Source organism: Tachysurus fulvidraco, chromosome 22 (genome assembly GCF_022655615.1).
Source record: "Tachysurus fulvidraco isolate hzauxx_2018 chromosome 22, HZAU_PFXX_2.0, whole genome shotgun sequence".
Lineage (NCBI taxonomy): Eukaryota > Metazoa > Chordata > Actinopteri > Siluriformes > Bagridae > Tachysurus > Tachysurus fulvidraco.
In genome coordinates, this window is record NC_062539.1 from 16,038,795 (window position 1) to 16,063,211 (window position 24,417).

Consider the following 24,417-nt stretch of genomic DNA (forward strand, 5'->3'; position numbering starts at 1 on the left):
GCTTAACGCAGGAAGCTCCGGGCCTAATGCGCTGACATCACTTCTGTTAGGAATGTTTACCACAGCCAGCGCATTTCGACTCAAGTCGATAGCTTAGAAAAAAAATTTTTTTCTTTTTTTTTTCTAGAGAGTAACATTTTTAGTTAAAGTAAATCCTGTCAAATAAGTGTTGATTAAAGCAGTTAGATATTTGTAAATACTTTAACTGTACATGTGACTGTGTGTGTGTGTATTACGCCATCATGACATCAGGCGTGGTCACAGACATACCGTCTGTTCTAGTAGTCGATTGGATTTAATGGGAATTTGAACCGGAAATGTTGATCCACAGAGAGCAGAGACGGCCGAGCGAGAGGCCGAGTCACTGAGGGAGCAGCTCACGTCAGCTAACAAATCCCTACAACTGGCCACACAGATCCAGATAGCTCCAGATATGGTACCAGCTTCAAACATGTCTTACACTACAGATACTTCCTGTCTCTGGTCAGCAATCACTGAGTGTGTGTGTGTGTGTGTGTGTGTGTGTGTGTGTAGGAGCAAGCGGTGGAGGTGGTGTCAAGCTCCAGTCTGGAAGCCAAGCTGAACGCTAAGGAGCGGGAGATGGTGCAGCTGGTGGAGGACGTGCAGAGACTGCAGGCCAGTCTGGCCAAACTGCGCGAGAACTCCTCCACCCAAATCAGCCAGCTAGAGCAGCAGCTCAGTGCCAAGAGCACCACACTCAAGGTCCTCTTACAAACTTAATACACACACACACACACACACACACAACATATACTTTCCCTAAGCTGATGGGAGTGAGGTAATGAGGTAGTTATATGGGAGTGGGGTAATGGGGTAGGTATATGGGTGTAGGGTAATGGGGTAGGTATATGGGAGTGAGGTAATGGGGTAGGTATATGGGAGTGGGGTAATGGGGTAGGTATATGGGAGTGGGGTAATGGGGTAGGTATATGGGAGTGAGGTAATGGGGTAGGTATATGGGAGTGGGGTAATGGGGTAGGTATATGGGAGTGGGGTAATGGGGTAGGTATATGGGAGTGAGGTAATGGGGTAGTTATATGGGGTAGGTATATGGGAGTGAGGTAATGGGGTAGGTATATGGGAGTGAGGTAATGGGGTAGGTATATGGGAGTGAGGTAATGGGGTAGTTATATGGGGTAGGTATATGGGAGTGAGGTAATGGGGTAGGTATATGGGAGTGAGGTAATGGGGTAGGTATATGGGAGTGAGGTAATGGGGTAGGGTGATGGTGTGTGGTAATGGGGTAGGCTGATGGTGTGCGGTAATGGGGTAGGGTGATGGTGTGTGGTAATGGGGTAGGGTGATGGGGTAGGTAATAGACACACACTTTCCCTCCATTGTTATGCGAACTTGTTAACTTCTACAAGGAGACCGAGCCGAGGCCGTTAAAAAATACACATATTGCGCCTCAAAGAAGGAGGCGATTCTGGTAGCATGTTCTCAAGGTGTTCTTCTCAACACAGATGTCATCATCATAGGCAGTATGGACCAATAAGCTGTTAGCTAACTAGCGTGTTAAAGTCTCTTATTATTATTATTATTATTATATACATTTTTCAGTAGATTACTGTAATGTAAACCAGTCCCTCAACCGAGTGTTATATAAATATCAACAAAGTAAATAATACGTTATAACCGTAAATGTGTGGAAGAGTTTACTAAAGTTCACATCTGGCCAGTTATTTTTGGGAGTTCTATTAATTTTCATGACTCAAATAAATGCTTTCATAAAAGGAAGAAAAAATAGAACCCAAATGCAGGCGTTATAAATATAGGAGCAGTAAAAGAATATATTTTCTGGCGTCCGTTATTTTTTGCCGTACCGAAGTCGGTCAGTTGTATGTCATTTCCTTCTTCATGATAGAGTTCATTAACATCATCTAAATATTTAGGAAGAAAGAAAGCTGTATGGATTTTTTTTTTTTCTTCCAGGCCAGGAACCCACAAAAAGGAGTAAATAAATAAAATTTTGAATTATTCATGTGTCCAATTAATACGTATAGATTATTAGGTCATATAATACGTGTATCTTAATAGCCGTGTCTCAAATCCTCGAGGTCCTGACTTTATTGTGCAAACTACTTCACTCTGTGCTAAATCAGCGCCACGTGTACAGTAAATCCTACGGCGGGTCATTTAGTGCTTTATATTAAACTGATAAAGTATCGAACGATTAAGGGGAACTCTCGGGAAGGGGAAACGGCAAGAGGAAGTCAAAGACGACGCACTAAAAACAGCATGTTTTCTATTAATAACGACGGAGAAGGTTTAGATTGATGTTTTCGATTGCATTCCTCTCTTTCTACTCTCACTTCTCGTTTTCCTCCTTCCTCATCCCCGTGTTCCTGGTGCACGCGCAGCAACTGGAGGAGAAGTTGCAGGAGCAGGCCGACTACGAGGAGGTGAAGAAAGAGCTGAGGTAGGCACAGGAACCGCCTCGTTAATTTGCAGCGCGTTTAAACTGCGGGCGTAATATGCTTAATAAAGCGCAGCCTTTTCATTAGCCTCTCATCCACCCTCGGATTCGCGCCGCAAAATGCCAGATCAGTCGTTATGATTAATCATCGCTCCTATTCAGCGTTCGTACTGTATATAAAGCACGCATAGGGAGCGAAAGGACGCTTGGGTAGCTAGCTTAGCGGTGCGTTAAGCTCTGATGAGGGCTTATCGGTGCACTGCTGATCTTTGATTGATGTCCAGCTTTCGTGACTTGCGCGTGTTTAAAGATATCCAGTGAATGGGTTCTTTATTCAAACGCCAGCCCTTTTTTTTTCTCTTCTTTTTATTTAACGTGCCTTTGTCAAGTCCCAGAGCTGATTGCATCTCTGAAAGCATTCCTCGGTAATTCCACCTGAACTGATCCGATCTGACTGAAAACACGGTCACGCCTCTTATTTAAGCGAATATAATAGCAGGAGCGGAATTTTGTCAAGGTCATAATTAAGTGCATGTTTATGTATCTATTTTTCGATGTGTGTGTGTGTGTGTGTGTGTGTGTGTGTGTGTGTGTGTGTGTGTGTGTGTGAGAATCTGGATATTTCTGACCGTACTCTTTTCTCTGCAGCATCCTGAAGTCCATGGAGTTTGGGCCGTCCGACAGCGCCACTGTGAAGGTAACTCTACTAAAGCAAGGCAAAGCTCAGTGCTAGAAAGCATGGCTGAGTCGCCAAAAGCCTCGTAACACAGAGACCATCGTCCAGTGCATCACGTTCACCGACACACAAAGTTCACTGAGAAGATACATTGCGGGTTATTTTCCCATTGCACACCAGAACAATGTTAATACTTTACAAGGACATGTTAGTCAAACACCATAAATACACTCGGCTAATAAAGCACCAGGAACACGACACGGTGGTGATTACACCAGGAACTGAACCCAAACAAAGCAGACCAGCTCTGTGGAGCGAGTTATAAACCGAACGCTTCACTGATTCCTGTTTTGAAGAGTCACGTAATCTTTATCACATCACATCACACTATATTATATCAAGTATCACATTAAACCGTATGCTTACTTCAGATAACGTTCACATCAGACATCAGAATAGGTTCCAGTGGGAACTCTCGATTCTGCTAAAAAAAACATCCAGTGAGCATCAGCTTTCAGCAGCAGGACAGTGGAGACTAGTTAGAGAAGGATCTCAGAATCCTTGAGGCACCTAAAACCTGTGAAATTACACCTCATAGGGTGGCACTTAGGAGGTGTTAATAAAATAAAGTCACATTCATTTTCAGTCACCTACAGAGACGTTTGCAGAAGATATTTGGACACAAAGTCTCATTACTGAAGACACCTTGTAGGGTGTTTAACGCACTGTCGCGCACCTCGTTTGTACTCGACACCTGACTCTGTTCCTCCATCTTAGGACTCGTCTAAGCCGCTGGAGTTGCTGCTGCTGGAAAAAAACCGCAGTCTTCAGTCTGAGAGCGCTTCGCTCCGCATCGCCAACACCGAGCTGAGCGGTAAGTCTGTCCAGAAGAGCTCAGTAAAGGATACACACCGCGCACCAATCCTCCGTTCTCTTTCACGTGAAGTCGGCTCAGAGGCTCGCGAGTCGGCTCTCGCACGTTAATTAATGTTTTCTCATGAACTCCGTCGATGTCTCTTATTAGTTTGGGGGGTTTTGAAGTGCACCCCTGCGAAAAACAAAGTTTTTTTTTGTTTGTTTGTTTGTTTTTTTTAAGAAGTTATTCGAATAAAATGATGTGCATTGAATATTTTTTGGGCATTAAAGGATGTCTCGGAGGCGGCGGGAAAAGGGTGGAACAGGTTAATGCTGTTAAAATGGAGACACTTATTTTGAGCTGTTTTTCATGTCGGAGGGTAAAAAAAAAAAAAAACGGCCTACTTCAGCACTTTGCTACATTAGTCATGCCTCTTTTGATAATTGCTCATCAGCAGATGTGCGGTGACATTTCGAGCAGAACCGAACGTAGTCCCTGCTTCTCTCTTCCCCCGTGCTGTCTCAGTCTTCTATACATGCACACACTCAACCGAGCACTTTATGAGGAACACACGTTCTCCTGCTCATGCGTCCAATAAGCCCGATCGTTTGGGTGCAGTGCACAAAATCATGCAACTACATACAAGTCAAGAGCTTCATTTAATATTCACACGGAAACATCAGAATGAGGATCTTTGTGTATATTTTGCCCATTCTAGCCTTAGATTGCTTTAGAACCCCGGCGTCGTAGCCTGTTTACGTCACGATTCGATCTGCTGAGATCCTCTGAGAGGGTAATTATTCGGGGTACCATAGCCTGAAACAAGCTGTCCTTTTTTTTTTTCCCCCCACTTGAGCCTCCACTTTCGAAAGTTCTTAACGTTTAAAACGCCACATCGCACTTCTGCCACGTGACTGACTGATATGAACGAGCAGGCGTACATGTGCTCTTAATAAAGCGAGACAGATCATACAGTCCTACCCTTTTATATGATGTTCCTTACCCTGCTTTAAAATACTACATTCTGTCCTATCTGTGTCCAGGTTGCTATGTGTTTTTGTTTTTGTGGGGTTTTTTTTTGTTTTGTTTTTTTCGACCGGCTGGTTTACAAGGGCTGACATTTAACAACGTCGGTTTGCATGCATGAGTGGATGAGAAAAAATGTTAAGAGCGTTTGCTTTGGGGCTGCATAAACAGGATATTTACATAGTGCTCAGAGCCTTGCATAAAATTACCATAATTGACAGGTCACTATGGCCTAACCTCATCACGTCCCTCTAATTTAAAGCGCCCTCCGGTCGCTCGCGTACACGAAACGGATTTGTCGATTATTGTCGATTCACGTCTACGCTTTCAAACGCAGATGTGTTATCCGACTTGTTTTTTTTTCACATGACATTTTTCATTCAGTTCGGTAGGGACTCTGTATTCCGTCGTACACCATCGTACTCGGAGACGTAACGTGGAGAAAAGGTTCGTCTTCGGGACGTTTTTAAGAAACGTCTACCTGCGTTAAGGTCTAAAGTGTAACCGTGTGCAGTTTACGTCTGACCCACAGAGAGAGGCATTCGAATACAGATGTGGTCATACAAGGAATATTCACCATCTTTAATGCTTAACCACTATTAAAACTGTGCAGTCATGCTAATGTTCAGGGGTTTTTAGGATCCCTTTTTTATTTTTATTTTTAAATGCAAGAAGTTTTATTGTGTGAACGTAACTAAACCAAAGTGGCGGCTTGAATAGGTTTTATACACACAAAATATAATGACTCGGAGAAGTGAAAGAGTCACCAACACTTTATCAAGAGAGACTGTTTTGTGCTAATGAGCTTGAATCCCATCAGCCGTGTAGGAGGAGGAACAGGAACGGACATTCATAAAGTCAGATCTGGCTACCAGAGTCGCACTGCTCAACAGCCCGAGCCCAACGACTGGAATTATTTTTTTATTTTTAATGCACTTGTTCTGCCTCTCATCACTGATGGCAGTGGATCTGGATGGCAGTGTCGCTTTGCATGGCGGCCATTATTGTGTCAGGAGTCTTTGTCCTACCATGCTGTTGCTTACAAGAAAGGTGCAAACTACAAATGCATGGGTGGTTTGTCTGGGGGGCTTGGCAAAAAAAAAAAAAAAAAAAAAGCAATTATTAATACAGATTTATAATCTTTGCTCTTTTGTACATTAAATAAATAACAACAAAAAAAAAACACCTTGTCTTTTGTCAGACCCCTTTTTTGTTAACTCCCCCATAATGCATTTTGTTTGCCCTTTCTTGTAGGGTCAGCCAGCCAGAAAGTGAAAGAAGAGACCGTGCCACACGTCCCCACCTCTACCAACTCAACCCCAACCCCTCCCGCCCCTTCTCCACTCCTGGGTCGCTCAGGAGTAGGCCCGAACTCTGCTGGCCCGCCCCCGGAGTCGCCTAAGGCTAGCAACGCTAATGGAGGACATGCTTTCTCGCCGGCTCTGGACCTCTATGGTACCGCCTTTCCCCTGGCGGGTAAGGTGGCACTGGGCTCACTGCTGCAACGCCAGCTCATGCACACCTTCTACTCCAAAGCACTGCAGGACTTTGGCCACACCCACTACACACCCCTGGCACTGGCACCCGCTCCCCCACGTCAGCCCTGTGCCAGTCCGGATACCAATGGCACAGCGCCGTCACCCAGCCGCTCGGAGGGCGCAGGCAGTGCTTCCGAGGGCGAGGATATGGACACGGCAGAGATCGCACGCCAGGTCAAAGAGCAGCTGATCAAGCACAATATTGGGCAGCGCGTTTTCGGGCACTACGTGCTGGGCCTTTCGCAGGGGTCCGTCAGTGAAATCCTGGCACGCCCCAAACCCTGGAGCAAGCTCACCATCCGCGGCAAGGAGCCCTTCCATAAGATGAAGCAGTTCCTCTCTGACGAGCAGAACATCTTGGCACTGCGCAGCATCCAGGGCAGGCAAAGAGGTGAGGAATACTTATATGTAAATATCTATCTAAATGTATATGTTATTAGCACCATGCCTTATCAGTCATCAGTGTAATGAGTGAGTCACTAGTGGCTTTGTAAATGCCGTTTGATAGGAAGGTGGGCATTCATGTCAGTATGGGTGGGGCATCAGACATACACACACACCACACCCATTCATTATCACATTTTACTTTTAACCGCAAGGTTAAATGTTAAACATGATGCTAACGATAACAGCTAGGCAAAATCATGTTCTCTGCAATGCCTATAAGTCGTTATTAAGCATTTCAGCATTCATTAATCAGATCAATTGGCCTTACATGGTTCGAAGCATGCGATTTCATCATGATCTGAGAATGTAGATATCTTTAGAAGCCTCTAACACATTAGTACGTTATTGGCCGGGTGTCGAAACTGGCATTTCCAGTTAGCATTTTGAATAGACTTTAACAAACAAGTTGCTATTTTCAAGCGTCGAAAAGTACAGCATGTACCATATACCATGATGAACTGGTTTCTCCTCTTGTGCCTATCGATTCAACAGTCAGATTAGATCCTTCACTTCTTTTCCATCACAACTCATTTCCGCATGACCGAGCTTCCGATCGTCCTTCAGGCTCCGCCGCCAGTCCTCACCATGCGCTAGTCAATAATGAAACCTTTTACTGATCAATACTATTGACCAAGGGGGAAGGTAACAGTAAGGTCCAGAGAGTTTGGTTCCACGCCACCTGCACCAGTCTGTGCTGACCTAGGGTCATCTTAATTATCAACAGTAAAGCATCCAATCTGATCTCAGGCCAGTGTCAGAATGCCTCCCTAAGTAAAAGTTCTAGGTGCTTCCCATTGAGTCAAGAACCTAGGCTGAGTTTGGTCGAGTCGCATTTGATTGGAGAAGGTCTTGAAGTGGAAGCCTTGTCTAAGTAACTAAGGTAATTACGTTGACTACAGGAATGGCCACCGATTGGCCAAACCCTAATTTTGGTTAATCTCATGATTGTGAAGTGTTTGACCTCTTAAATTTTTAATGCAACAGTCACTCCTTTAAAATTCCGAGGTCTTCACTGTAATCTGACGGATTAGGCATATTAATTCTCGTTTGTATTTAGAAATGTGTTTCCTTTGCGGAAGATGAGATTACTCCCTGTCCTCATTTTAAGCAAATCCTGAAGGTATTAAACCTCAACCCAGTGAACAGACACAAACATCCTCAGTAGCTTTTTTTTTTTTTTTTTTTTGGAATTTGAATCAGGTCCATTGTCAGTCATTTTCCAACCCGTTCTCCACTCCACCCTCCTGGCCGTGCTAGCGTTCAACGTTCCGGTCAACCACACGTACCTTCTTTCATCTTGTCGTCCATTTTTTTTCTGTCGTTTATTTTGACAGAGAGCCCAGGCCAGGCCCTTAGCCACATGTTTCAGGAAGGCCCGAAGCGGAGAGCCGGCTCGGAAGGCGCCCCGCGGACAGGTGTGTCCCCTAGTCCATTTTTCCAAGTTTATTAGATAGTTAAGTGTGGCCAAGGTCCTCTGGTGACCTTCCCTTAACATTCGCGCTCTTATAACTGTTCTAGCTAAGGCCTTACTGTTCAAGTATAGAAGAAACTGAAGCTTGTGTCAGTGCATAAAGCCAGTTTTCTTTCTTCACCCAGAGAATCTTGTGTGTATAGTAGGATAAATCAAATGGAGATGAAACTACCTGACCTCGATACCGAGGGGTTGATTTTCAGGAAAAGTCGTCTCGAGCCATTATCCAGTTTTGCATGGTGTCTAAAGTCAGGTGGAGTGGATTCTTAAGTCCAACCACGATCACATCTGTACCCTAAAGAATAGCAAAGAAAAACATGTAGGTTTTTATTCCCAGGGGTTTTTTTTTAAGTAAGTCCTTTCCTGTGGTGTGCAACTGGATTGCAGGCACCTCCAGCACAGCACTTACCACATCGGCTGCCTGATTGACGTCAGGCAAAATTCCCAATATGTAATTTAGGTATTTTAATGAGGGCCTATTTGTGAGGGCTGGATGGCGTCAAATAGCCCTTTCTAACAAGCGGGTGCAACACAAATACCCTACTCGGTCAAATAAACATACCAGTTTGCCCATTTGGTTTTTCACTGGTGGCCCAAAACTAATACTTGAAGCCACAGGGACGACTTTTTAACTGTGATAAAATTATATTGTTGAATAGAGGGCTTGCAAGGAAGGACAGTGTTTTAAAGAACTCTGGTGGTTGACTTGAGCGCGGCTGAATTCCACTTTACATGCAGTCGGTTACTTCTAGTTCACGCCCTCCATTGTTTCACATGGTACCACCTGCACACACATTTCGAAATGTTCTAGAAAAGGATCGGCTCGTCGTAAAGTAATAAGAATCGATATAAACCTTTCAGAACAGTGGTCTACACAGATCTTGTTGATCTTGCTGTTCTACATAATCATCTTTTCCTCCATTTCCTCTGCCTTTTTCTAGGTAACATTACCACCCGGATCCGCACACCCGAAAGCGGATCTGACGAAGCCATCAAGTCCATCCTGGAGCAAGCCAAGCGTGAGCTGCAGGTCCAAAAAGCAGGTACGTCTTGATCTCCCAATCACCCACAAACTATTCCGATTTCAAAGCGTCGTCTTAACCTGCTTTGCTTCCCCACCGCACAGCCGACACGTCCCTGCCGCCATCCTCATCCAGTGGTGCGGGAGGAGGATCAGATGACGCCATCCGCTCCATTCTAGAGCAGGCACGGCGTGAGATGGAAGCCCAGCAGGCCTCCTTGTCCTCCTCGTCTTCGTCGTCATCCTCTTCTTCCATTTCCTCCTCCCTTTCCCAGTGCGATCTGTCATTATTATCGCCCAGAGTGTTGGCGCCGTCACCGCTGGGTGCCCCCCTGACCACCTACAGCCCTCTAGCACTAGGCTTGAAGAAGCCTCCTCCTTTGCTTCCCTCTTCATCCTCCTCACCTTCCTCACCATCTCCGTCCCCTTTACTTGACTACAGCAGCATTAAGAAGGAGCGTCCAGCATCACCAGGCCAGGATGGAGCCTCCAGGGTTCAGTGGAGGGAGCAGTGGTGGAACAACTCACAGCAAGAGCGTAGAGGAACTGGCTTGTCTGATGAGAATCACAGCATAGAAGACTCAAAGGAGGTGAGGAGACCTTTGACTTTATCTCTAGGTAGCAAATTGGTTCCATGGAAGACTAGGGGTACTTGCTGATATGCATGGCTACTGGAAGAGCATCAGTGAAAATGAGCTGCTCGTGCATGACTAAGTAAAAGCTTGCATTGGTCATACTTGTGCATGACTAAAAAAAAAGTTTCTGTAACAAGGCTAACTGGTAGCCCAGAGCCTCTGTTGCTTTCCTGTGCATGGCAAATATACAGCAGAAATGGCTTTGAGTGTTAGTTCTGCCCTTAGGTGATCGTATGAAGCTACATATATTATTATTATTATTCTTTTTGTATTCAGTGGTTAGAGTTTGTCTTATGAACCAGAAGGTTGTTATTTCACAGGTATATCAGAAAGCAATGGACCACTGAACATCAGGTTTAAGATCCCTGTATTCTTCCCATACCAAACTTTACAAGACTCTTAAAAGCCAATTAGCCACCATAAAGTCACAATTTAATTGAAATAAACTCAAGAAATGCTGCAGATTTGAGGGTGATTTCTTGACTTGAACCGGAAGTGGTGCGGCCCAGAGACTGGCGGTCTGGGGGTTTAGGTTTAGTTAACTCTGGTTTGAGTAGAGACATCAAAAATAAACATGGTTGGCTAAAATAAACCCGTCACTGTCACTTCCTGTTTCAGCTATTACAGTAGCAGGGATAGGAATGCCGTGGTTCACGTAGGAGACAGAACACCACCTTGATATATGAAATGATGGTGACATTCAAGCACATCTGGTTTATGAGAAACGAGGAGTTATTTTTGTCTGAGAGCCAAATTGATCAAGGTTTAGAAGGAATTTGTCCTTGCAATGATAACATCCTCCTCCCCAAAAAAAAACAAGGCCGGAGTGTGTTCTGGTGCAGGAACAAGTACGCCATTAATGACGAGATAGCGAGATTATGAGTAAATGTCACATGCACAGAGCTGTAACGTTGAAGCCGAGTTTCAACGTGACGCCTGCCAAGGTTTCGTTTTGCGGAAAACAATGCCGCACAGTGGCAAAGGGTACTTTTTTACCTTGTTGTAATTTTAAATGCACAACTGTGAAAACTGTGAGAAGTAGAATCGGTACTTGCCTAACGAGTATACATGGACACTTTAGGTCAACATAATAAATGAAATCTAGCTTTAAAAAATGTATCCTGGTAAGTAGGTAACTTAGGTACTGAAATATAAGATTAACAGTAATGCTTAAAGTGGTTTTGTCCACTTTGTAGCCAGCAAAATGGCCTTGGTTGACGTTCCTTTCCCCAAAATGCCCATCTCCTACCCTGTACTGGACGGTACTGACTGATGCTGGCCCCTCCCCTCTTTGTGTGTCTCTGTGCCAGACGCCCCCCCGGCTGCTCGATGCCCCTCAGTACTGGAGCGAGTGGCACCACGCCGGCTCCGCCTACCAGGAGCTCAGCGGCACCCGCGTGCCAAGGCCGGCCAGAGCGCCCGTGCCCCCTCTGGCGCCCGAGCAGTGCCAGCTGTTCTCATGCCGCGAGCTGGACACGGTGGAGCTCACCCAGCTGGTCAAAGAGAAGCTAGCCAAGAGTGGCGTATGCCAGCGCTTGTTTGGAGAGAAGGTCTGCGTGCCCATGTCTCCCTCTCTATCTTTCTCCTCTCTGTCTCTGCATCCCTAACTTTCTTGCCCCTACTTAACAACTTAGTACCCACTAACTCCCTTTTTCTACTCACACATTGTCTGTAAAATCTGCTCCCCTCAAACAGCGAAATCCGATTGGCAGTAAAGTAAATCCGACCTGAGGAATCTCAGTTTAAATTTGTCAAGTGTGACCGATGTATTTAACCCTCTGGCCTTCCACAAATGAAAAGTACCTCAGACGATTTCTTTGTCTTGAAGAAAGATGTCAGTTTTTGAAGAACCCTAAAACTTGTTGGTACCTTTCACCATGCGTGGCTCGTTCATCCACAAAGACAGACACGAGTCAGTCGGCGCCGTCTCGGGCTCCTGTCCTCGTCCTTCAGGTTCGGCGGCTCGGACTTTACACGTCGCGGTCCACTTTGTACTGGATTCAATTATGTCACCCCGCCAACCAGATTTCTTTTTGACAAGCTGCGCTATGCAATAACACGAGTTTAGGTCAAATTCTGCCTCGTTTCCACAGAAAAATTGACGTCTTTTCAACATCTACATGCAAGAACTTCTCCGTATTTTAAAGTGGACAGGCTAATCTCGGTTGAAGCTTATACAGGGGTTATCACAGGTCTTACTTTTATCAAAACAAAAGTGTTCCAAGTCAGACGATACTTAGCAAACGTAAGCTAACCTGTAAACATGGGTATACTGATCTGATGGTGGATCATAGATGTAGGGATCGATTATTTATTTATTTATTTATTTATTTTGCTTGTACCATCATGTTACTTCTGCTTTAGTGGCATATCAGGCTGAGAGTTTTATACATATTTATACATCTAATTCATTCTTAACACAAGGTGTTTATTAACACTTAAACCCCGGCTAAGCTGGTACAGAGGGTTTAAGGGTCTCCATCTGGTGATCTGCATGTTACTAACTGTTCACTCCTGATTTCATCTAAACGCATGGTCACTGACTAGCCGTCGCGAGGACTATTTATTTATCTATTTATTTATTTATTTATTTATTTATTTATTTATTAAATCAAAATGTCAGGTTAATAGCGGTCTAACGTCTGTTCTCATTTGTTTTTGACTCAGGTACTAGGACTGTCTCAGGGGAGCGTAAGTGACATGCTGTCTCGTCCCAAACCGTGGAGCAAGCTGACCCAGAAAGGTCGCGAACCTTTTATACGAATGCAGCTGTGGCTGAACGGCGATTTGGGACAGAACTCCGTGAATCAGCCAGGACAGACACAAGGTGAGGTACACGCCAGCTAATAGCCGGGTTAGCCGAGTTAGACCCAGCTTCTGTGGTTAGTTGAATTTATGTAAGTTTCGAGTAACACGATGCAGAGCCTCAGAGATCCCGGGTTCAGACATGAGCTCATGTTTCTGTCTGCTCAGGCTTTCTCATATTCTCTCTGCATCTGTATGGATTTCCTAAAGTTTCTTCTGTTTCCTTCCACTTTCCAATAACTTACCTGCCAGTATGTGGAATGACACCGAGAGAAAATCCCCATAGTATGAGTGAGTGTGTGAATGTTTGTGCCCTTTAATGGCCCTTCTCAGGGTAGATTCCCTCCTCGTGTATATTAACCGGATCCGGTGGTTAACGTCTGAGGTTAAAGGTAGCTAGATCCATTTTACTGCTCCGTTGCAGCTTACAGATTTGCTGAAAATATAAAAATTACATACCTCATCTTTAAAATGTAAGTCCTATTGGAAAAAATACCCGTCCGAAAACGAAGACCGAAAGCCCTACGATGCGTTAAAGGGTTGTTTTGTTTCGATATCGACTACCGCCGGGCCCGTATTAGCATCATCCGTCTTTCTCTCTCGCTAAAAAATCCAAACACGCGTTTCAATATACCGAAGGTCACGAGGTCATCGTCCGTCACATCACACTCCTGTCCCAGGGGAGTCTGCTTCACACTCGGTCTGGACACCCAAATTGGTTTTCTGTCACACTCACTCAGACACGTTTCTCCTTTTCACTCCTTCGTCCTGGTGTTTAATAAATCTTTCTTATTTGTCACACTGTACTTCAGTCCTTATTACATACACTGTTTCCTCTGACACTTTACATGTGCACACGCAGCCCAAAGGACAGATTAATACACACTTTCCTTTATGCCGAGCAATCCCGTCGCTACATTCAGTGCACACACTCCTATAACAGTGCCTAGGGGAACACGATGGTATATAATGTACAGAATCTTATATGTAATATATACTGTAATATCATATTGTGGTTTTCGTGTATAACTTTAAATGATTTGTTGTTGTGTTCCGTATTTATTACAGCGTTTCCGTCCGTACCTTACCTTTTTGATCGCAACCCTAACACACATGAGATTAAAGGTGGGGTCTCCGTCGTTTCGGAAATGCTTCAGAAAACCGAGTCTGGATGACAAACGAATCAAAAAACAAAACAAACGTGTAGCCAATGAGCAGAAAGGGGCGTGTCTTGTCAATATGGGCGGAGAGAGTGTTCAGTGCGCATGTGTGACATTAGCAGAAAGCGGTTTTAACATCGACATGGAGGATAAAAACAAAGAAAGAAAGAGAAGAAAGACTTACGATAAGGCAAGAAGTAGGACGTGTTAATATAGGATCAGCTTTCCAGCGCTGGAGAGAACTGAAGGAGCAGGAAGTTGGCCACATATTCACAGGTTGGAGTTTCCCGAGTCAATAACTCCTGAGCTAAACGCTGTTACTACACAAATAACACCTCTTTTCTATCGTAGTAATGTAGAGAGGCAGCTACAACTACAGCGTTTTGTGTAGTAACAGCGTTTAGCTCAGGAGCTATCGACTCGGGAAACTCCGACCTGTGAATATGTGGCCGACTTTACTTAAATGATGGCTTCACCCCAGGCCACACAGCTCTTTATTATTTATTTATTTATTTATTTATTTAATGGCTGGGTGGAGGGTGGAAGGTGATTGGATAGAGATATGCTGGAGAAACGGAGAGGAAAATGACCAGAATGACCCCAAAGAGGAGGCTCTATAGCACTGCCCTAATCAATTACCCCCATGGTAACAACGGTGCACAGTAATTACCAATTCCCCCGATCCTACCATTCTCCAGTCACTCATTTACATGCAAATGATCACCCAATCACAGGCCACGCTGAATAGATTAGAAGCGAGAGGACTTCATGTGTCTTCATGTCCAGGCTCTTAGACGAGCTCAGTTTCTCCAAACCAGCACTTTATTTAATTGCTATCATAGAGAGGGGCAGAAAGAGAAGAGAAGGAGATCTCCTCTAGTTTATTTTAATAGCTCTATCCTACACATGGGTGGCAAATGGGGATTAACACTAAAAGTTTCCTTTACTAAGAAAAGAACCTGTTCATTGCTTAGAACAGAAGGCTAAAGGAAGTCGTCGAATAAATGTTTAGTTCTTTTTTTCTTTTTCTTTTTTTAAACATATCCAGTGGTGTCCGTGTTGGAACCACTGAGCACAGAGTAAAGAGATTTAGATCTAAGTTCTGACTTAAGGAGAGTGATTTATAAAATGGTGCAGAACTAAAACTGGCCTCGGTCTCCTGTAATACGTTAATATTTTATGGTAAACGGGTTTTTCTGTTCTTCCTCAGCACATGGAAATGCATCAGCTGTTCCCGGTATTGACTTTACAGACGTCCTTTAACGTGGAGCTCAGACCAGGCATCCAGGATAAAACACTTCATCTATACGTCATACGTTTTTATCTGTTTATTGTTACACTTAGTAACAGAGACAAGTTAACGAACTCCTGTGTTTTAATCACGTTAGAGCTCGCATGCGGTTTTAAGAGCCGAGGAATTAAAGCCGTGTTTATCCAGGAATTCTCAGCTCTCGAGTGAAGCCGACTGGGAAAATAACCGTGGCATGAAAAGGCAGTTGGTTTTTTTATGCGAAGCTCAAACATGCGTGCGCACACACATACGCGCGCACACACACACACACACACACACACACACACACACACACACACAGACCCGGCAGCTGTGTGTTCATAGGTCAGTGGCACTATGTCAACGTGCCAGACTTTGCCCGAGCGCGCCCATCACTCGCGAGCCCAACCCCACCCAGCAGAGCCACATGTCAGCATCCAGCACGTTGTAGCAGCGTCTGATCAAAAGTGACTAGCCCTCGCTCCCTCTTTTTCTCTTTGCCTCTCTCCGCGGCGTGGCAAGAAGCTAATCGAGAGTGACAGCTTCCCGCGACTGCTCGCTTGTGGGCTGCTTACGGAACGGGACCGCCGAAAGGGACCGAGGAACGAGTGGGAGTGGAGGGGGGGAGGGAAGGGAAGGGGGGGCTTTTTGGCTTTGTGTTGCTTTTATGTCCTGTAGCGACTCTGCAGAGAATATTGTGCTTTGTCATAGAGAGAAAGGAACAAGTAGAAATTGAAAGCAGTTGTTTATTCTGAAAAGCAATAGAGAGAAATTAGTCGTGTCCAAGTGTCAGGAACGGATTTTGTTTTTTAACCAAACCAGACCGAGTGTGGTCACCGAGTTTGGCATCAGATATAGACAGATGGGGTTCTGGCTTGTGTGTGTGTGTGTGTGTGTGTGTGTGTGTGTGTGTGTGTGTGTGTGTGTGTGTGTGTGTGTGTGTGTGTGTGTGTACATAGTCCAAGGCCAGCAGCTGTCCACAGAACACACAGACATCAAGTACACGCTAATTGAAGACAGAGTGTTCCTTGGAGTATTTCTCCGAGTTGTCCTTCAGGACACGTCATGCCGTCAGTGCGGATAGTTCTGTCATATTCAACTAGGGATGAGGATCTTTACACAACTAACCGATTAAATAAACCTCGAGTGCTCTGTGTACACGAGGCAAGCGGTAAAAAGCCTGCATAGGGACCTGCTCCGAGCTATCCAGATGCCATGAGGTTTCCAGACGTTTATTTGAAGAAGGTGTCTGTGATTATTATGTCTGGTTTGTCGGAGATCAGAGATTTCTGTATACGAAACAAAAAAGTTAATCGTGTAACATTTACGACGTGTACGTCTCCGTGCCAACGGATTGCTTCGACCTCTATTATAACTGCTATCCTGGGGAAGTAACAGCTTAGTTAAATACGCCAGAAACGTCGCTCCCCTGTGGAGTCTTTAGCAGTTTAAACTCGGCTCATCATTAGTCAAATAGTTTGGAGCTTCCTGAAGTTAAGAAGAATAATAATTAAAAAAAAAAAAAAAAGTACAATCAAATCCCGGGTTGATTGCACTCATCTCATTCCCAGATGTGTTTCAAACTCTCTGCAGCTGTAATTTCAGTGCATAGACAGGAAATGTGATAACACGCAAGCGAAACAGACAGTAAACCGACTTTAACGTGTTGAAGTGCGCCTTGTCTTTTCTGTGACTTTTAATGTGCCGTAAATCATCCGCTGATTTCTAGCAGGAAGCGTTTATACTGTATGTTTCTGAAAGCTAACAAACCCACTAACCCCTAACCCTAACCCTGTCCGTTCCGTCTTTCAGAGGGCACCCCGAAAACCTCAGGCAGCTGCAGTCCGGCGCCCGAGTCGCCGCTCAGCTCGGCCGAAGAGTCCGTGAAGAGCGGCGGAGAACCGCACGGCACCGCGCAGGCACCTATAACCGAGCCGTCCCCATCCGGAGAGCCGGCGGAGGGCATGCAGTCTGGTACCCCGCTGCCGCTGCCTCTGACCAACCTCACGCCCTCCGGTCTCAGCATACAAGAAATGGTGGCCATGTCGCCGGAGCTCGATACCTACGCCATCACTAAAAAGGTCAAGGAGGTGCTCACTGACAATAACCTCGGTGAGTAGGAAAACGGCCATCATCTTGTTCATAAACGCAGGGGAAGTTTCTTTTATCATCATTAGATAGGTGTAGCTAAATACACCTGCTTAACCCTTACACGTTAATGCTTCTAGCAAAACGATATACAAACTATTCAAATCCATGGAAGATTTGCATAGATTTATATTAGCACATGCTGTTTTTATAAAGATTTCAGGACAGGAATGAAAAAAACAACAAAAAGAAATGAAAGTTTGAGATGAAATCACGATAAAGTAACCGTAAACATTCGAGAAAGTCACGTATTCTATTGTGGATGTGGATGGGTGTAAACTTAGTTTTGCATAAAGAACTACAAAGATTTGCATGTCGTTTGTATTCGGACGAGCGTGTGTTCGCGTGAGAGACCTGTAGCGACGCGACGCTGCCGCGCGTCTCTTCGGCCCGTCGGCCCTCTGCGCTTGAGACGGAGCGTTCACCTTACCGGCGTGAACGTATACTCGGCGGACGTTGAGATTCTAACCAGATAAATTCAGACAGACATTTGCATATTCATTTGCACAAGCATGTGGGCGTGCGGCGTATTCTGACCTTTAATAGGGACGCTGTCATGTTTCCGGTCTTCTCTCGTATCACGCCAGCGGTGCAGAGTTACCGAGGGCAGTCTGGATGTCTGGAGCGCTTCTGTGTACCTGTCTACAAAAGGGACGTGCAAACAGATAATATTTCAGAGTTTGTTTAAAAGCTACACCTCCATTGCTTCAGAGATTAGATCTTACTTAATCTTTTTTTTTTCTTGTAGTTGTTTGATACTTTCTGATCAGCAAGGAAGTGGAAAAGAAATTGGGATCAGACAGAACAGCAAACTAGAGGGCAAGAGTAAATCTTATGATGCTACCGCCACCGTGCATCACTCGGTACCTTGTTGTGTATGTTTGCAGAGTCTCCGTAATGACTTTACCAGCAATAGATAGGGAAAGAAGCAAGAATTAGTGTGTGTGTGAGTGTGTGTGTGTGTGAGTGAATGTGTGTGTGAGTGTGTGTGTGAGTGTGTGTGTGAGTGTGTGAGTGTGTGTGTGAGTGTGTGTGTGAGTGTGTGTGTGTGAGTGTGTGTGTGAGTGTGTGTGTGAGTGTGTGTGTGAGTGTGTGTGTGAGTGTGTGTGTGAGTGTGTGTGTGAGTGTGTGTGTGTGTGAGTGTGTGTGTGTGTGAGTGTGTGTGTGTGTGAGTGTGTGTGAGTGTGTGTGTGTGAGTGTGTGTGTGTGAGTGTGTGTGTGTGAGTGTGTGTGTGTGTGTGTGAGTGTGTGAGGGTGAGTGTGTGAGGGTGAGTGTGTGTGTGTGAGCGTGCGAGTGAGTGTGTGTGCGAGTGTGTGTGCGAGTGTGTGTGTGTGAGCGTGTATGTGTGTGCGAGTGTGTGTGTGGGTGTAGTGGGGGGGGTGTAAGGAATAATAAAAGGAAACGAAAAAACGGAGAGAACAGAAAGAAACGGTGGGAAAAAGGGGACGAACATCTGACAGTACAATAGAATAAATGCATCAGTTTTATCCAGTGAAAATCTTCAATATTACTATTTTGAAAAATTATAAAAAAAAAATATGGAATAAGGTTGAAGCTTCTGGGAAGTTCACTAGCATTAATAGCTCTGATTCTATCAAAATACAGACACGTCATGTGTTTCATGTCAAATGTTTCCACTTGTTGTTGCAGCCCAGAGGTTTACAGCTGGACACCGGCGGTGTTGCGTGTTAGTTACAGTACGCGACGTGTGCGCGGCAGGGAAGTGATCTCAGCGGGGCCGATCGAGTTAAAGTGACTGAGTTCACTTTTCCACTCGCTGCATTAGGGATGAAGTTATGTCTGCAGGTCGACTGCGTTAAGGACAGATGAGCAAAGCCAGGCGCGCCCGTGAAGACGAGTCTGTAATCAGTGCTGACCTTTGAGTGCTAAAGAGAACTCCAAATTGTAGTTTTGTTCCCAGAAGCGTCAAAGTTTTCCATCTGCCAGGCCCCAGATAGGTGTTTTCATAACAACGTGGTTATGATGAAGAGTAAGAGGAAAGCGGAGTGCTCGTGTCGAGAGCACGGCTGGCCTACTTTTCTCGCTACAAGCGCCGTTCTGCCTCACATGACTCATTTCTAATACGTCTGTAGCGTTTCTGGTTAGTTTTGAGCAGCTCTCTGGATCAGGGATAAATGTCTGTTTAGATCCTACGCCTGTTATTATAACTTTAGGATTAAACCTAAGCTCAGTTCACATGATTTATATTCACAAGCACAGAAAAATATGCTGGCTGTCGATGATTTTAAAATAACCGAAGTAGCGATGGTGCGAGTGCACTAACGCCGTTGTGTACGTCTGTGTATGTGATGCAGGTCAGCGTTTGTTCGGCGAGACCATCCTGGGGCTGACTCAGGGCTCGGTGTCTGACCTGCTGGCTCGGCCCAAACCCTGGCACAAGCTGAGCCTCAAGGGCCGTGAGCCGTTCGTACGCATGCAGCTGTGGCTCAGCGACCCGCGCAACGTCGACAAGCTCATGGACATGAAGCGCATGGAGAAGAAAGGTACGGAGAGAGTGTCCTAAAGAGGGGGAATTTGTACGGGGTATATTTGTGTTTAGTTCTTTATTTTATGTCATGGCCTTTATTGTGCATTCAGATTGAGTTATAGATTTCTTGCCTTGTAGCCTGAATACCAAATAAAATGTTGTACGTGAATACAGTCGACTCTGGGTTTGTAAGGGGCTTTTTACACCTGGTCACTTCATGCGTTTTCTGTGATCCGATAGCTATCCGATGGTAAAAAGACCAGGTCTAAATGCCCCCCGAAACGGTTTCGAGACGGAGGTGGTCTGAGACGCTTTTCAGATGAAACCGGACAGGTGTAAATGAATGTGGTTGTTCAAGCAACATACGTCAGCGCTATACTCCTCCCAAACGGAAGTACGTCACTTTCGCATGGTGATCTTTCACCCAGGCGTCTCGTCGGGTCTTAAAACGCGCTGCTGCCGTCAGCGAAATCGCAGCAAACAGTTTTCCGTAACGAGTTTATTCGTCTTCTTTTTGATCGCGTTCTGAAAATCGCATACACCAAAGCGTGTTCCATTTCAATTACCCCGGAAATGAGGTCAAATATATTAGCATTTTGGGCGGGAGTAGAAAGACCGGATCGATATCCGATTCGCCGAGACGCGTTTATGTGGCCTGATGTAAACGGAACAGTTTTAACAAATCAGATAGCTATCGGATCAGAGACAACACACGAATTGACCGGGTGTAAAAAGGCCCTTGCCACACCAAAACAAACAGCATGGTGAAGACAAGCTTTCAGAGTATCAATCATACGACGAGTGGCGTTCAAGTCAACGAGTGAAATATAAATGGCACGACCGCGACTCCGCCTTTTCGAACGTCAGCGGGGAAAAGAAGGGATCAGTCCGAGAAGCAAATCTGAACATGATGCTGCCACCACCGTGTTCTCAGAGTGAGGCGCAGCATAAAGGTTTTTTTGCTCATGACTCCGTTACTTATTTATTTTTTACTTTTTGCCTAATCGCTCTGTCGAATGTCTGGGATTGTGCTGAAATACACAAACTGCAGTCTGACAAAGCTGTGGCTCTTACCGGCTCCTTCAGAATGAACCAAGGCCTTTTGTTTGCTTCTCTGACTAAAGCCCTCCTGGTGCAGTCACTGGCATTTGATTCCCTCCGACATCTTTCAGTTCTTCTGATCAGCTTTTTTATTTCGTATAAAGTCTTAGATGTCATTCACACACTGCTTATTTGTTGTTGGTCATTAGGGTTGAAAAATTCTGGGAAATTTCAATTAATGGGAATTAATGGGAGTATATGGGAATTAACAGGAATTTTAAAAAAAAATGTAGAGTTGCCTATAACAAGGAACTTAAATGTAGTTAAAAAAATCTTAACAGCATAAATTTGTTTAAAACAACAAGATTTAATGCAATTTAAGTTGAATCTGTATCCTGTGTTTTTCTGTCACCTGCACACAGCACACTGCTTACTGGAAGGCCATTGAGGCCAAACCCCCTGCATGTATTTGCATTCTTCCATAACATGCACAGTAACACTTTATTTTAGGGTCAGTTAACAAGTTGCTTTTTAGCATGAATATTAATAGATTATTGGCTATTTATTAGTACTTATTAAGCACATATTAATGCCTTATTCTGCATTACCTTATTCTACATTCTTAATTGTACCCGATACCTAAACTTAATAACTACCTTACTAACATTTAATAAGCAGTAAATTAGGAGCGTTACCACATGCACAGATAATCTGATGACTCTCCCTCACACACTCACTCCCCCGAAATAAAAAAAATAAATCCTCTATAAAATAATGTTTATTACAATTATTATGGTTATTACAAGCATAATCATGTTTATTATGCTTTTGTGTTACTCAATGAAATAATCAGTTAAAGTTCTACTTACAATTAAATCAGTCAAGACGTCGTTTTTAAAATTTGTATTACTTTGCAAGCATGTCTGCTTACGACCAATCAAAATGTTTATTTATGTTTGTATGTAATATAGTTTATACAAGTTTTTCTAGATTTCCCATTAATTCCCATACATTCCTGTAAATTTCCATAAATTCCCATAAAGTCTCCAATTTTGAATATTTCCAAAATCCCCCAGAATTCCCGTGGAAAGTTTCCGGAAATTTACCGTAAACTTTCCGCCCCTTTGCAACCCTATTGGTCATTAGAGACGGGCTTGTTAAGGGGCGGGAAGTTTCCGGTAAATTTCCAGAAAATTTCCGGAATATTCCAAAATGTTCACTTGTGGACATAAAGTGGATATAAAGTCTACACACATTCATGTAGCTATGGAGCTGTATGTGATGTAAAATAACTTCCCTGCTCGAACGTGATGTAGCGTCCGACGTAAATAAGGGAAGAAAGAAAAAGAAAAGACTTTAATGAACTCGTCTGTACACTTTTTCTATACCGACGCGTGTAACTGTGCTCCAAACGAACTCAGAATTAACTGACGTTCAAACTCACGTTCAGATATTCTGAGCGATCGCCTGGTTTCATCCAACTGCTTTTAAAACCTGTCCATGATCTCGCTGTAGAAGCGTAATGATCCGCAGAGAGGTACAAAAGACTTTCCAAAGCATTAGATGTACCGCGGAACACCATGAAGACCGTCGATAACAAGTGGAGAAAATGGGGCATCACATTGACATTACCAAGAACAGGACGTCCCTCCAAAATTGACTAAAAAACAAGATGAGAACTCATTAGCGAACCCTTAAGAAGCTGCAGAATGTCACGTCTCGTATTCTTCAAATGTCTGTGCTGTGGGGTAGGATGGCTGGATGGAACAGCCTTCGGTGCCCACTGGCATTTTACCATAGTATACGATCAGGCTAAACCTTGCTGCATGACGTTTTACATTCTGTTGAAATCATGGTAGAATTTAAGAGTGGTTAGAGATACGTTTGGTGCAAAACCTAAAACCGCTCCTTACCTAAAGAGCCACAGTGAAGCACGGTGGTGGCAGCATCGGGCTCTGGAGCTGCTTCTCTTCAGCTGGGATCTGTTTCACATACAGGTGTCTGTTAGACAGGTGAAGATAAAGACACATTTCACCCTCCGGCACGACAACGACCTAAATGAGTCAGAGCCACTTCTATTCAGTCACTTCTATTGTTTGTCATTATAGGAGACTTTTAATGTTCATTGTATATTATTGCATATATGGATGCAAGTATGGGCATATATGTGTACGATAGGGAGAGAGACATAGAGAGAGAGAGAGAGAGAGAGAGAGACATAAAGAGAGAGAGAGAGAGAGAGAGAGAGAGAGAGAGACATAAAGAGAGAGAGAGACATAGAGAGAGAGAGAGCGTGCAGTTGCTCTTTCAAAACGTATATTTCCTAACCCTTACAAAAGCATGTCTTTATTTTATAGTCATTTTTGCACTCATCAGTTTCTCCTCAACTATTCTACTCTCTCTCTCTTTCTCTCTCTCTCTCTCTCTCTCTCTCTCTCTCTCACTCCTCCTCAGGGAGTCATCCCCTCTGTGCTGTCAGCCCTCATCAGGCACCACTGTGCCACTCTTTTCATTATATGTGACAGGCCATGGCCTCTCTTATTCAGTCCTGTGTGCTCATCATCGTCCTCTTTCTCTCTCACTCTTACTCTCCCTCTCTTTTTCTCTTACTCCCCCTCCCTCTCTCTCTCTCTCCCTCTTTCTCTCTCTCTCAGCCTGAAGTAAAGCTAAGTGAACATTCTTGGAGTGATTAGGCCTGTTTAACGCTTCTTTCTGGCATCACTGCTCTCTTTCCTGGCATGGCAGCTCGTCGCACACACACACATTCCCACACACACACACAGACACACACACCACACACACACACACACACTTCAGAACCCAGTGTATGTTTGTACATGCCCCTTCAGTGTCAGATACGTGTTGAACTAGATGTCTCCCTAAACTGCCCTGATATAAACAGCGATAGACCCGTGACCTCAGATACCATCCCAGAGATGAGCAAGAGCGAAAGAAGTTCACAGAGTGACCCCTGCTCAATAAAACAGCCCGATGGCATAGTGATGAGCAATCGCGACCCCTCCAGCAGCTCCAGTTAGAGCTGCGCTTCAGGCTTGTGACCTCTACAAAGTTAAACTGAGAGAGTTTACAGAATACAGAACCAGGCTTGAAGCAAAAGCCGTGCCTTTAACTCTAGTGCTGATATTATTACTGTGTGTGTTTGTGTGTGTTTGTGTGTTTGTGTGTGTGTGTGTGTGTGTGTGTGTGTGTGTGTGTGTGTGTGTGTGTGTGTGTGTGTGTGTGTGTGTGCGTGCATACAACACTGGATTTATTTATGCCTAACATTATCCTCAACAAGCTGAATTCACTGTAATAACCCAGAGAATCGACCGCAGATGTTTACGTCATTAAAACATGATTTCATCGGGCCGTTAGTCTCCAGTTCTGTTTTTTTTTA

The 24,417-nt window shown here is 44.5% G+C and overlaps 1 protein-coding gene across 4 annotated transcripts in view; it reads left to right on the forward strand.

Moving 5' to 3' along the window:
• cux1b (cut-like homeobox 1b) overlaps positions 1–24,417 on the forward strand; it is a 137,285-nt gene that overhangs the window by 96,682 nt on the left and 16,186 nt on the right. The window contains exons 10-22 of one of the 4 annotated variants that reach the window (XM_047806611.1): positions 332–436; positions 535–723; positions 2,382–2,440; positions 3,086–3,134; positions 3,891–3,987; positions 6,250–6,924; positions 8,315–8,395; positions 9,393–9,494; positions 9,578–10,062; positions 11,418–11,657; positions 12,775–12,934; positions 17,155–17,454; positions 19,807–19,995. In XM_047806611.1, coding sequence (XP_047662567.1) covers positions 332–436; positions 535–723; positions 2,382–2,440; positions 3,086–3,134; positions 3,891–3,987; positions 6,250–6,924; positions 8,315–8,395; positions 9,393–9,494; positions 9,578–10,062; positions 11,418–11,657; positions 12,775–12,934; positions 17,155–17,454; positions 19,807–19,995 — 2,731 coding nt within the window. The remainder of the gene's footprint in view (positions 1–331; positions 437–534; positions 724–2,381; positions 2,441–3,085; positions 3,135–3,890; positions 3,988–6,249; positions 6,925–8,314; positions 8,396–9,392; positions 9,495–9,577; positions 10,063–11,417; positions 11,658–12,774; positions 12,935–17,154; positions 17,455–19,806; positions 19,996–24,417) is intronic. The other 3 variants (XM_047806612.1, XM_047806613.1, XM_047806614.1) reach the window with 3 other exon arrangements.